General features: G+C 42.0%; 1 protein-coding gene across 2 annotated transcripts in view; it reads left to right on the forward strand.

The window, feature by feature from the left end:
- Positions 1–14,993, forward strand: part of OXSR1 (oxidative stress responsive kinase 1) — an 88,099-nt gene that overhangs the window by 53,362 nt on the left and 19,744 nt on the right. For both annotated transcript variants that reach the window (XM_066550735.1, XM_066550743.1), the window contains 3 exons: positions 802–857; positions 9,921–10,030; positions 13,409–13,510. In XM_066550735.1, coding sequence (XP_066406832.1) covers positions 802–857; positions 9,921–10,030; positions 13,409–13,510 — 268 coding nt within the window. The remainder of the gene's footprint in view (positions 1–801; positions 858–9,920; positions 10,031–13,408; positions 13,511–14,993) is intronic.

Below are 14,993 nucleotides of genomic sequence, written 5' to 3' on the forward strand. Positions count from 1 at the left end.
GCAGCTTGTGCTGATGAACAGGGGTGTCAGCTGTGAAGTGCTTCTCTTGGCTTGGCATGTGGAGCAGCCTGTGAAAATAAAGTGGAAAACTTCAAAGTGTTTGCAGTGAAAGCAGTGTTCCCCTCAAGAATGGAGAAGTGTTGCTGTTAACCTGAAAACCAGAGCTTTTGGCTAGAAAGAGGAAAGTACAAAATATTCATAGCACATGCTGGATGTTCTTGTGTGTTTGTTCATTAAAAGAAAAAAAAAAAAAAGATAACAAGGAGACTTTTTTTCACTGACCAGGCTCATTAAGCCAGAAGCAAACAACATTTTTCTGCTCTCTGGATTTTCACCAGTGTATGGGGCTAAACTGATGTCCTGAGGAAGCACAAGAACTTCTGCAGGGCTGGAGAGCAGTGAGATGTGGGGCTGAGTGAGAACCAGATCAACCCACTGTCTCTTGAAGTCTCTCCTCCTGAAGGGGCACATGAGTATCTGACCAGTGCTAGGTTCACTTTGCACCTTTTTAGCTAATTCTAAGAACCTGGGACAAACCCCTTTCCTTGCACTTTTGAGGGTACCTTCTGCAAAGTTTTAATTTTTCTTCTCTGTATGTAGTACCTAAAATATAAATGATATAAATGCTACTTAGTGTCTGTCTACTGAAGTTACAATGACGTCCTTATTTCTGCATGATTTGAGACAAGAAATACTAATATAAGAAACAAAGGATAAGAAATAATTACCTTTTAATGTATTTTTGTTGGTTGAAGTAAAGATTTAATGACTTCCACTTACTGTTGCTTTATCTTTCTACAGGGATGTGAAAGCAGGAAATATTCTTCTTGGAGAAGATGGCTCAGTGCAAATTGCAGGTAACTTCCCTGGTAGCTTTGAGTAAACTTTAGGCATAACTGTATATCCAAGGAAATAGTTTAATGATCAAGGAGAGAAACCTGCATAAAAATGTTAGCTTCTTAAAGCCCCACAGTTCATAAAACAAACAAAAACCCCCAACAATAAACAAACCATGAATGAAAACAAAAAGCCAACCCAGAGTTTATTACCTCTTCTTATCTTAAAATCCTATTACTTGGAATAATGACAATCAGCAGATATAAATCATTTGATTGTGAAGTCCTCAGAATCAATAGATCAGATAAAGTTCTTGGCATAAGCTAGTCAGATTTTGGCATCAGCAGGTTTGTAGGCCTGGAAATGGAGAGCACAGACCTCACTGATTTATCATTGACATGTGAGGTGATTTTCCACAGGTCTCTGGTGAAGGGTGGACAGATCCATCAGAAGGAAATGGGCATATCTGATGGTAAAAGTCATTTAAGGAAAGATCAGCTGGTCAAACTGCTCCTGTGGATGCTCCCTGCTCTGCTTCAGTTGAGCTGGATGGCAGAGAGGGTGTTTAAGTGGCTGTCCTGGCCCAGCCCAAACTAGGGTGAGCTGGAAGTCTTGGGAGCAGTCATGCAAAGCAAAACTGTTCAGACAGTTGCTTTAATACACATGTGCCTGGAGATGTCTGCTGCAGTCACTGCTGACATGAGCTGCAGCAGCAGAGCTGCTGGAAACAGTCCTGGGTGGGGGCAGGCCATGTGGAAAAGGGTACTGTGTGGAGTGTTTTGTCCCCTGATCCTCTCCTGATATTTTATTTCCTACAGACTTCACCCTTCTTTTCAGAAATCAAGACTTATGCCCCATCCCTGAAAACATTCAAAATGGAATGGGGCTCTGAGCAACCTGTTGTGGTTGAAGGTGTCACTGCCCATGGCAGGGGGTTGGACAAGATGACCATTAAAGGTCCCTTCCAACCCAAACTGTTCTGTGGTTTTGATTATTATTATTATTACAGACTATTAAGTAAGCCAAGATTTTTGGAGAGTACATTTAGAACCTGTGATATTTGTTTTTCCTTCTCTTCCCAGTGTGCTGTTTTCCTATCCTGAGTACATTTTTTCTCCGCTTCTCCTTTCCTCAGTACTGTGTTCTTCCCATGGATCTTGTAGTGCCTTTCCAGTCCTAGTGCCACCTCTGGCTGGGGAGCAGAGCTCTGTCCCCTCCTGCCAGCTTGGCAAACATCCCTGTACATGTGAAACATTTTCAATCCCATATTTATTTGGGAACAGCCATATCTGTGTCTGAGCAGGTCTCTTCTTTAGTGCCCTGTCTTGCTGGTAGTCCCAGCAGTGGTCAGGCCAGTGTGGTGGGAGTTTAGGGACAAGGCAGTGACAGTTGTGTGGGGGAGAAGTGCCTGTAGCATTGTTTATTCCTTTGGAATATCTATGCTTGGCTTTGCATCTTGGAATGAAAGGTGCAGATTTTCCACCAGGAAGCAGAACATCTTGCAATGCAGTTTTTTCTAGGTAGCTCTCCTCTCTGCAGAGGACAATAAGCCCTTTTACAGGACATAATACCTATTTCTGTTTAAAAACCTGAAGTGTCTTTGTGTTTTTTAAATCTCCTGGTTTCCTTAATGCCTGCAGTTACATTTCTAATGAGGTGTAAATAATTCAGTTACGTGGCAGCTGATGGAAGGTAGGGAGTGGCTTCCAAAATGCTCAAAGGAACAGACTTTATGCAGTGAAATCCTACATTTTTTCCATGATAGGACCAAGATATAACATGTTGGATTTGTAATTGCACAAGCTTTTGATGCTGTTTTGGGAGAGGCTGCAAAAAGCTGTAACTCTGAATGTTTCTGCCAGCCTAGAGAGAGCTGCTTGTGTTTCTCTTCCACAGGGCTGTCAGGGCTTGCCTTTTTTGTATTAAGGCTCACTAGCAATAGGTATTCCTGTATTTTTTTTTGCTGAGCAATTTTCAGTTGATAAATAGATTTAAGGTTGCCTGGTCTTAGCTCTGTGCATTTCAGAGGATTTATTTTGCCTGTGATTGTACATGTTCCCTAGACTGAACTACTCGTGGTTTATATGTGCAACACCTCAATGATGAAATTCATCTCTCTGCATATCCTGTGAAAGCAGCACTCAGAGATGTGCGAAGTTCTTCTTTACAAATTCTTTCTCTGAACATGCAGAAGGACCAACCCTGCCACCTTTCATCAGCCACAGCAGGGCCACTAAACCAAGGTCAGAGGGTTCACTGCAGTGGCAGGAAGCACTTCAGTTTCTGTGGAGGCAGCTGATGACTTGAAAGAAATGAAAATAAATGAATGAATAATAGAGAAGAGCCTGACCTGGTCATAACATGAGATTTTTTTTTCTGTGGGAATTTCTGACACTTAAGCTTCCTTGCCTCCTGACCCAGGATGAAGTAGCAGAATTTCTGGGGAATTTTTTGAGGAGGAAAAAATGCTGGAAGCAAACCAATCCCAATAAAACGAGATTTGTTTCAGCGAGATCAAAGCACTTGCTTTTGACAATAATATTAATGCATATTATGAATAATTCTGTTGATTGTTGAGTGCTTCAATTATGGGCTGGTTGACATCACTTCGTTCCCATGAAACAAACGCTCTTGAGTTTCTCTGGAAAGTTACACCACGAGATAAAAAACAAAAGATTGATCAGCTGTGGAATGTAGCCTGAGGGCTGGAGTGAATGGGGCACCTCCCTGCAAGGAGCTGGTTTGGTAGACATGAAAAATTTAAATCATGTAGCAAGGAAGAAAGACTTCCATTCTTTTCTAATGACTCCTTCCCTTCTGCCACTCCTCTATCCAAACTGCCTGTGTACAGTTGTTGAGAAGGTCTTATTCAATCTTTGGCTTTTGTGACCTTGTGTTCCTGTGCATTTCCTCCTGCTTGACACAATTCCTGTTCCTTGTCCCTGATGAAATGTAATTCTCAAATGTAAATGAGGAATGTACATCTCAGTCTGGAGATCCTTTGAGGGGAAAAAAGCAAAGGTGCATTTGAGATTGAGTGGTGGAAACATTGCTGCAGGACTGTACCTCCACAACGTGTCAGTGAATTTAACTGCTTGAAACTTTCACTCTGTGGAATTTATGGCAGTAATTTTGCTGCACTATTACACAGTTCTAACCAGTGAAAATTAAAGCCTCTTTTGTGAATTTTGGGCTGTGCAATTCTGCTAAGGCTGAACAGAAAAAGCAACTTGATGACTGTGTGTCAGACATTTCTCAGGTTCTGTTTGTAACCCTGAATTGGTGTTTGTGCATATGGGGAAAGCCAGTGTGGGAGCACTGTGAGATGAGGTTGCTGCAGGTAAAGAGATGGAGAGATCTGTGAGCTCGGGGGCATCTGCTCGAAGTGGGAATTCTAAAAATTCCTCTAATAGCTTGCACAAATTTCCCAGCTTGAAACTCCTCCCCAAGTCTTATTTTTACTCATGACTCTTATTTTTAACTGTGTCGCTCCTTTGGCTTTCAAAAGTGCATCCACTGACCCAAGGAGAAAATTGCCTTTAACAGATCCAGCTGACCAGCGAGATCTAAAGTGAGGCAGTTTGCTTCTGTCTTAACATTTCCCTTTTTTTCCCCAGGGGCACTTGGGCTTGTGGCTTGGCACCAAGTTTTTGGAGCCTGTTACAATTCACAGTGTCACTTTCTCAGTTTGAAGTGTTCTCCTTCACACTGGATTAATCTGCCTTCTGGAGAGAGCAGGGCTCTTTCCCAGATACCATTGTTCTGGGCTGTGCTGACAGTGGTTGCAATGTAAATGGAGATAGCCACGTTCTTTTGTGTTCCAGCCTCTCCATGGCAATTACTTCATTTCTTTTAATCAGAGCATAAAACCTCTTTGCTCTGGCATTTATCAGCTCCCTGGAGTCTAAAAGTGCACGGATAAAAACACTCTGTCAACATAAAACTGCATCGGCATCAGTATTGATGCATAAACCAGGAGATGGCTTCTCACAGTAAGCAAGGCTTTGCATTTGTCAGTTTATTTAATTATGCAGGAGCTATAAATTACTGTGAAATGAAGTGAATATCTTGATAGACTGGGAAGGAATGGGAGAGGTTGAGGAGAAACTCTTTCAGGATGCATGAGACTTGCTCAGTATGAGCCACGCTTCAGCCATGGCATGATGTGGGCATCCTACTGAGACTGAAATCAGGCTATATCTTTGTTTTCCCCTGATTTTACCCACTGGGATATTAAATAATGCTGTCACCCACCCCTCTGAGATTGAATGTGATGATACAAGTGTCTGCTGAAGGCTGAGAGGCACACATCCCTCCATGTGTGGAATTTTTTGGTTCTGGAGATAATAACAGAATCTCTTCAGGATTTAAACCCAGAAATTCTCAACATGCACTCCCAAGAGTGCCCGCAGTGTCAGCCATGGCCTGGGCAGGCTGTGTTGCCAAGCAGTTGAAGTAGATTGAGATTTCCCTAAGTTGTTCAGGACTTGCTAATTGATCCTGGGCAAATTGCCTAACCCCTCTCTCTTTATCTATTTATAAAACGGGGAGAGTTAAGGCCAGGCAAAACTTGTGTAACTGAATTTGTGTAACTTTCCACAAATCCATGCCAGCTTGTCACCGGTTCGCTGTGTTCCTGACTGCTCTTAATTCATGGCACTAAAATAGTGCTCTACATAAACATAGAGCTATGATGCAGGCAGTGTCATTCCCCACTTTCCCTTAGGAAACTCTAACTTTGGGAGATTAAATTGCCTGAACAAGGGGCAAGGCACAAATCTAACTTGGGAGGGGAGTGTTGATTGAAGGGTTCGCTCGAGGAGCCTGTGTTGTATCATGAACACCTTGGAGCCTCTTCTGCCTTTCAAAAAAAGGGCCAAAAGTATTTTTTTCTATGATTGGTGGAGACTTCTAGGGCCTTTCCTGCAGCAGAGAGTTGTGAAATAACTTTTTCTTTGTGTCACTGGTACTATCTGTGTTTCCGAAGAGATGTTGCACTGTTTGATTGCTGAAACCACTTGTGAACGTCTCCGAGGGCAGTGGGTGGTGTCACCCAGCCTGGGATTTGTCATCCTGAAGTTACTTTGTGAAGCAGGAGGACAAGTGTGCATTTACAGATCCAATACCACTGTGCATCAATCTAGACTTTAAAAGGAAAGAAGCCTTTGATTCTTGTTCTCCAGTAATCTTCCTTTTATCTGGTGTCCTACCATCTGCTGCGTTCTCAGCACAAAATTGCTATTTACCGCTGCCTTCCTCTTCTTGCTGCCAGGTTCATTCATCTTCAGTGCTCTAAAAGCTTTAAGGTTTGCAGGAAAGCACTCAGTACAACTGCAGATATTTTCTGATGGTGAACAACTGAACAAGAAGGAAGATGACCAGTGAAAATAACATCTAGTGCTGTCTTCTGAAATGCTTTTTGTTTAAAGACAACTCAAAGTGATTTTGAAGTCAAGATTGAATTATTCTGTTTTTCTGCCCCTGTTGAAGTTGAAAACTGCTTTAGAGTCTGATTCAAGCATGCCAATCTCTGTAGGAGCCCCTCTGATATCAGCTGACCTTCATCCTGGCTCTTAGTGCACATTCTTCCTTTCTTTCCCTTCTATGTACCTTGTAGGTAGCTACATGTAGTAGCAGGTACTTGGGCTTTTTAGGATTAAGGTAGTGTTACAGCATGAGAGGGCCAAGGAGAGATTATTTTTAACAGCTGACTTCTAGATTTGGATGAAACAATCTAGAATATGGTAGAAATGTGTCTTCCTGAGACACACACCTGCAGTGGTGCCTGTTGTGATGTGGTCCTGCCACAGCACTCTTATGTTGCTGAGTTGTTTGTACTGGGTCTTCCTTTTCAATTTCTGCATTTCCAGAGTGGCCAGAGTAGCTTTTAAGTTTGACAATTTGGATACCATAGTGCCAGGAATTGTTGCCTCATGGCATGCTTTTTCAAACAATACTCTGCAACTTCAATGCCACTGTAGAGTGTCCTGTAGGATATGTGGTTTGCAACACATTGCTGCTGGAAGGGACAAAATTGGCCATATTTTGTGCAGAGCCTGCATCAGCAGAATTGAATTCCCATCCTGAATTGGTTTTGCTGTGATATGAAAGTCTGGAAATATACATCTTTATGGGTATTTTTTTAGCAATCTTTGGTTTAAATAACTGAAACAGCTCCAACAGATGAATCTTTTTTACATTGCTTCAGAAAAATGGAAAAAAAAAAAGAAAAAGAAATCCCACCACTTCCATCCAGACACCCTGGAGACTGTTATTTGCTGTCAGATTGCTGGAAGCCTGCAGTTTTTGGGCTCCTTTGGGATAGCTGACAGTCGGTGGATCCCCAGCAGTGGTGGTTGCTCCAAGCGTTCCCAATTCCTCCCTGTCTCTGGTGATTCAGTCCTTGCCAGTTATCACCTTAGTGAGCCAATGTAAACCACGAGCTGCCAAGGAAGAGTACAAATGTGTACACACTTCAGAGCTATCCTGAATTTCATGGATTTCCCCATTTTCTGGAGTTCAATTCATTTGCAATAACCTAGTTGTGTTTTAACCTTTTTGAGGGCAGAGAGACTGAGGCACAGATGGTCCCAACTGCTCAGAAGAAGGAATTTAACCTGAACTTGTGGTTGGAGTTGTGTTTTATTGCTTTCCAGATATTTCCTGAGAGCAAGCACATTCTTATCTGAATAGCTGGGGCTTGGATAAAGTTAGTAAGATGACATTTGAGAAGATGGTCCCAAAGTCATTCCTTACAGGGGAGTAGCACAGGCTGTTTGAGCCTGTTTTAACCCACTGGAAATGAGGGAAATTAATTGGGAAAACATTAAATAAATCAACCATGTAATGAAATAAACTTTAATTCCATTTAAGCTTTCTTCAGATGGCAGATGTAAGGGCCTGATTTCCATCTGGAATTTATAAACCCTGGTTTGATGTAAGATGTGGTGAATACTGTGTGAAGGACTTGTGTTTTTACTGCTGGAATGCTTTTGCTTTGAATGGCATTTCCTTTCCCCTCAAAATGACTGCATGGAAACTTGAGGTAAGATAATATGTGCAAGTTCAAATACAGCACATCACAATAAAATGCTGATGGCACTTGGACAAGTTTCTGTTAGTATTATCTTATTTAAAAGAACTTCTGATTGCTCTTGTGTTTAGAACAATAGATCTTGGGAGACTTCCTGTAATGAGCAGGGAAAGGCAGCTTTACTCTGAATCTTTTAGGGAGCTCCTGCAGTTTCTGAGAAAAGCAAAAATAGTGAGTGCTCACATGGAAGATGTCAAAGCAAAAATCACTTATGCAAAAAGTGGGTTTCCAGAAGATTCAGATTGCAGTACTGATGGGGACAGTGATCCATGTAGGAGTGCTAAAACTCCAAGCATAGCAGGAAGCCAAAATGCCTTTGGGAACAGGAAAAAAAACAGGTCAGCACATCTGGAAGAGCTGAATCCTAATGATAGGCTTTTGTTAGTGCTTATTTTAGCCCTGTGATTTCTATGCAGCTTTATTTAATGTCACCTTGCAGTTACCCATGTCTAGTACTTCAGTGGGCACTAAGTTCCTCTCCTGGAAGTCTCTGTTGAAGTGAGCTGGAAGCTTTCAGCATCTTCTGAGTGATAATTTCAGAGGTGTTCCTCAAATATTGAAATTCTAATGAGAAGTGACTCACTGCACTGCTGGTGTGATGCAGAGGGAACTTGGGACAGTCCTCATATGAATACCATGATTTATACATTGTAAAGAGGGATCTTATGTTGCAGTTAATTCTCCAATTTAACATCCTTAAGCCACGGATGTTAAAGCACGGAGTAACTCTGTCTCCTTGGGCCACAGAGGCAAAGGCTTTTACATTTTACATTGTCAACAGAGCTTCAAGAATTTTCAAACCAGTTGTGATCAATAGCATCCTGGTTTTATGTTAAATAGCCCTGGAATTTCAGAGATTTGCCCTCCAAGTCTGTCATCAATCTCAAAAATGGCATCTGAGATTTTGATTGCTTGTACTGTGTTTAAAAAAAAGTGTGTGGATAAAGTTATGGAGAATTGAGTTATATATTGAGTTACAGGCCCATTGCAGGGCTGCAATTCAGCAATACATAAATAGTGTGGTTTGGAGCAGTTCTGTGTTAACAGTTTCTCTGTCACTTGATTTTTTATTTTTTTTTCCTCCAAACAAAGTGCCATCCTCTCTTGAATGACTTGGTTGCCAGATCTTTGGTAATGCTCTTCTCTGAACAAACATACTTTATTCTCTCCCTGTATGCTGCTGCTTCTGTTTTCCATGCCATTCTTAATTGCATAAAACATGAGGTCACAGCATAGTTTTCACATAAAAGAGTGATTTGTTCCAAGAAATGCAACTACCAGTGAGCCCAAAGGGCATCCATCAGCATCCTGGTTTGTGAAAGGTGTTTCAGGTGGGGTGATGCTGTGCAGGGTGTGAATCAGTGTCTGTGAGCCTTCCCTGGGATGCTCAGGCTGGTATCTGGCACGTTCAGTATCATCAGTCTGAGGTCCTGTTAAAGCACTGAGCATTTCAGCCATGGAGGATTATCAAATAAAACATGTTCTGGTAATAAAAAATCCAGAATAAAGGGCTGATACCTCAGTTAGAACAGTTAAATGCTTTCAAGGGACTTTTTCTGCACCCAGCTGGATTGCTGTGGATGTTACAGGATGCTGCTTGAGGGTCAGTGCAGTTGTGTGTGTATGCAAATGTAAATCCAGCTCTGGCTGGCAGGGCAGGTTTGTACAGCAGCAGGGCTGCTGGGGGACTGTGGGCAGGCTCTAATGTGACCAGTGGGCTGTAATGGAAAGTGGAATTTTCCTCTCTGCCAGCCGGGGCTGAAAGCTCTGCTGTCCCCAGGAATTGAATGGTGAACTGCTGAATGGCAGTTCATGTACCAGCACTCAGAGCTAACTGTTGATCATTCCTCCTTTATTAGGAAACCCCTCATGCATGACTGCATGGTCTGGTACTTAATGGGTGGCTGGGAATATGAGGGGAAAGAAGGGACAGCCCTTCAGTTTGCTCAGGATGTGTTCTTAATAAATTCTGCTTTTGTTTTCTTTGCAGACTTTGGTGTTAGTGCATTCCTGGCCACGGGTGGTGACATTACCAGGAATAAAGTCAGGAAAACCTTTGTGGGCACACCTTGCTGGATGGCACCAGAAGTTATGGAACAGGTGAATTGTTTTTCCCAGTGTCCTCTGAGCTGATCTGCACCTGGAATTCCCTGTTATCAGCAATGACTATGTTTATTTCTAACTAAGATGATAATTTGACATCCTTAAGGTTTCTCTTAAATACAGGATTTTCTTTGACTTGCCTATTGCAGCCAAACTCTTCCTGGGGAATGTTGAATGTTCAGTAGATTTTTGCCCCATTGCTTCTCTTCAGGCTCCTGCCTAAGGTGAGGATGAGACAGCTCAGTTGTTGCATAAAGAAGATAAACCTGCCCCTCCCTTTTGCATGCATGTGAGGTAGAATATAAATAGTTTCACACATGGTAAATATGCCATGCACAGCTCAGTAACGTGCTCTTCTTCATCTGCAAACATACAATTTGGGGTAGTTAGTTGTCACATGTCACAGTGGGGAGTTAATTCAGTATAATAACATGCATTTGACTTCATTCAGGTTTTTAACTTCTCTTGGTTTGTGAGTATCTAAATGCTGAGGAATGCTTGCATCTCCCCCTTCTTCCTCTGCTCTTTTGGCTCACTAAAAGATGTCATATTTCTTCCCCTTGCATGGAGAAATGCCACTTTTTGTCCTCCACTGCTTCTAGACTAAACTACAGAAGCTTTGTCTGTGTGACTTCTGGTGAAGGACACCTGGAAACTTTGTTTAATATAAAATTGCTGCCCATTTCTGAGAAAGATTCACAGAGAAAATTGCACCACAGTCTTACCAAGGCATTTGCAGTAGCTATTGATGGCATTGATGTTCATTGCCATAAACATTCTGAAAATTATCCCTCATGCCCTTAAGATGAGTTTGACAGAGGCCTGGGTTTCTGACAGGTGTGCTAAGCAGAAATATAACTGGCTATAAATGGGTTTCCATTTTTCTTTCCAATTTTTTTTAAATATTTAAGGATTTGTTTTATTAAAGTGAATCCACCTTGATACATTTCTCCTTGTTGTTGTTTCCAGTAAAATATTTTAAAGCTTGGGAGGATCTTAAATAAGACCCCCATGCATCTCTGTATCTAAAATCAAATGCAGCTAAACACAAGTGCATTAAAGTGCATTTTTTCCAATATCCAAAACTCCCTGAGGAATGGAGATAATTTTGGAGTACCTTAAATATATTATTGATGAAAGGCTTGTTTAATGTTTGCCCTTTTCAGTGGCTCCCCATGGTGGGACTGAGGGGCCAGTGCATTCCAGCACTGCTGCAGCCTCCTCAGAGTGCAGGACTAACAGGGCAGGATAAAGCCACACTTCCCAAGTCAGGATTGTCTTTGCAAACTTAATTCTGAACTGCTTCACTGTCATATTCTTCTGGATTTTTTTTTTTTAGTTAATGCTAAGTTAAAAGTAAATAAAAATAGAGTATTTGGTGTTTCTGAAGCTAGATCAGAGCTGTCCCTTGCTTTTCTGCCCTGTGTGTTGTGCCCAGGCCTCAGCAGCCTGGCCAGGATCTAATGGTGCTGCTCCAGGCTCTTTGCAGCTGCAGTCCCCAGGATAAAAGGGGAAAATGCCTTAAAGAGGGAGCTAAAAATGGGAAATGAAGGTTTCAGTGACAAAGTGAGGGGTGGTTCCCCACAAATGTGTTTCCAAAGGAGGAGGTAAATTTTTTACAGATTGCAGTGCCTGCACCAAGGCTGTGCACATGTAGCCAGTTGCAAATATCAAATTAAAGCAGTATTTTAATGGGATGCTGATGATGCTGGTGTGAAATCCTTCAGTGTCCATGAGATGATCATGCTGCCTTCCAGCAGGTGTCACTCTGAGCCACTGGATCCAGCCGGGAAGAGGGACAGAGGGCTTGACATGTAGATATTATTCACCAATTCCATCTGGTTTACTTCAGCACCATTAAATTCCTTCAGAATGTTAATATTTGATTGCTCAACATTGTCTTTTAATATATGGTCACTCGGTGGATTTATGGCAAAAAAAGAAGTTGATGAGAAAAATAAATGTTGGGGATATAAACTAACTGCAGGGTGGTGACTAATGTATTGGACAGATGTCAAGATGAACTACTGCAGACAGTTTTGAGCTTTTTAGCCCTCACTTGCAAGCAGGATTATGTGAAATAATGAAAAAAAACCCCTCACACTAAACTGTTAAAATCCTGTCAGGAAATGGAGAGATGTGCAGTGTATTGGTGTGCTGCAAGAATAAATGAAAGATGGAGCTAAGAAATGCCCAAAAGTTATTCTCCAAACCTAAAAATAGTGTGAGAAGACAAAAAACGCCACCTTTACAGTGCATTTCTTCTTGTCCTGTGCTCTTTTAAATGTTACTAGATATCTGCTTGTTTATTTAACTGACTTGAAATCTGTTCAAAGTCATGGTATCCATAAACTGAGGCACTTCAAGAAACATTTCAGACTTTTAGGGCTCTTGAAAATTGTGCTTACAGAGTGGAAGAAATCAGTGCAAGATGTAAATTCCTGTCTCTATAACAAGTTTCAGTCCAACTCTAGTATTACATGACAAATAGTACAGGAGGGGTTTTTGTTAGTTTGCCAAGATTCAAGATCATCTTTAAGGTAGCTTGGGGAATGCTTTTGGCTGCATCACAAGGAGTGTCTTTCTGAAGCTTGTTAAGTTAGCTGAGCACAGTACCCTGTTAGCTCTGCTCTGATCCAATTTTCATTTTTCCATAGTGTAGTTAGAAGAAACACAAACCATCCTAAGCAACCAAAATGCTTTGATTTTCAGAGCTGCTCTTGAAGTTAGTACATAATGTCTCTCCCCTGCAGCGGAGAAAGCAAGTGCCAAAATATTACCTAATGATAATGAGGAAGTAACTGCTTTGGCATATGAAATATTTTTTCCTGTGCAGGAGGGGAAGTAAATGCTATAAATTTTCCTGAACAAGCCTGTGTTTAATGTCAAGTGCAGAAGCTACTGATAATTAGTGGAGGGAAACATTAGTCTGCAGGCAGGAACGAGGGGCTTTTACTGGGCTGGTGTGTTGTGAAGTTCCAGGATGGGGCATATTTGCAGTCAGGCTGATTAAAAGTGTAGTGAGCTGGGTGTCCCAAGGGGTAGCAACCCATCTATTAACAATGAGAGTTTTATTGCACTTTGTAATAATTCTCTGTGTCTGTGTGTAGAAGTCAGAGCCTGGGTTAGCCCAGTGCTCCTTTATGTTCTGCAGTGGAGTTTATGGCAGAGCAGTCCTGGTTGTACAGTGCACAGCCATGATTTTCATCAGACTGTGACTTCTAAAACACCTTCTGGAAGGCATGAGGAGCTGGGGGAGAGAAGGGAGAAAGCGTTGTTTCCATCTCTGTAGTGCTGGTCTTTCCAAATTCATGGGGAAAGGGTGTGTGAAAGGACAGCAAGTGGCACATGATAACATCCTCTAATATTTTTCAGGTCAGAGGATATGATTTCAAGGCAGACATCTGGAGCTTTGGGATCACTGCTATTGAACTGGCCACAGGAGCAGCTCCTTACCATAAATACCCTCCGATGAAGGTGAGCAGATCTCCAGATATTTGTGGAAGATAAGGGATCAGTGTGTTCTGTGGATGTTTTCAAGAATTTGGCTAGCATGTTGCACAGAAGAGTTTGTCCTCTCAATTTAGCACATTGCATAGAAGAATTTGTCCTTTCAACCTGCACTTGTGGATCATGATGTTCTGGGATGTATCGAGTCACTTTTTAAAAATACGCCCCTTCATCAGCATTATCTGAACCTGCAGTTTTTATTTAGATCCTGAGTCTCACCATTCTTAAGGAAAGTGATTTGTATTTTAAACCTCTGAAGTCAGCAGATGTTTTTAGGGTTATAAATAATGATCCAGAATGCCTTATGGGCACCCAGTGACACTTGGCCAGCCATTCTTTCTCTTGCACTGACAATCCTAGAGAATGCCTGTCAGACATTCTCTTGATACCTCTCCTGTTACCAGTTATCTGAAAGAATGTTTAATTTTGTTTAACACTGACAAACCTGTCAATCACTGATCCAGTTCAAAGTACCACATCAGTATGAAACTGTTATATTGTTAACAATAGTATATTATTAAGGTTGAAATGAAAGAAATGTTCTTATTTAAACCATGACACACCAAAATTCTTTTTCAAATATCTTGAACCTTAGATCACCTTATAAGTTTGACTAACTTTCTGTTTCGTGACTCTTGGACCAAGAGCTGCTTCTAGCATGCTGCTCATCTCCTTTGTGATATCTGATGAGGCTTTGTCTCAATCACAAAACTTTAAGCCCTTTTGGCCCATCCTCTTAAAGCCAGCTGGGTTCCCCTCCTGGGATGTGTGGTCCTTGAGATCAAACATGAGCATGTGGAGACCTGTTCTACCCCCAGGGCTCGTGGTTAGACCTGGGACATGAGGCCTGTGGGTGTCAAGTCCCTCCATTGTTGGCAATGCAACAGTGTTGTTTCACACAGGCAGATAGTGATAGGACAAAGGGGAGTGGCTGTAAACTGAAAGAGGAGAGATTTAGATTATATGTGAGAAAAGAATTCTTTACTGTGAGGGTGGTTAGGCACTGGAATGAGTTGAGAAGCTGTGGATGCACCATCCCTGGAGGTGTTCAAGGCTAGGCTGGGTGGGTATTGGAGCAGCCTGGGCTAGTGGAAGGCGTCCCTGTGCATGGCAGAGGGATTGGAATTAAATGAGCTTTAAGGTCCCTTCCAGCTCAAACCATTCAGTGACACTGTGGGCAAACTCCCATTTTTTCAGTCTCACCTGCTGAAGTGCTGTGGGAGTTGGGTGTCACTTCTTCAGGGGCTGGGTGCATCCCCTCCCACACCACAATCACAATGGCATTTTGGAAATCCAGCTACTCCTCACTCAGAACAGGCACATCCATGCCAAATTGATGGACTTTGCATAGGTTTAACTCTTGCAGAACAGAATTACTTTTAAGAATTGTCATCTACGTGCAGGGACTGTTGAGAGGCTGAGTGGTTCAGAAATGCCATTAAATTTCCTA

The sequence above is a fragment of the Molothrus aeneus genome, chromosome 1 (assembly GCF_037042795.1).
Source record: "Molothrus aeneus isolate 106 chromosome 1, BPBGC_Maene_1.0, whole genome shotgun sequence".
In the NCBI taxonomy this organism is placed as follows: Eukaryota; Metazoa; Chordata; class Aves; order Passeriformes; family Icteridae; genus Molothrus; species Molothrus aeneus.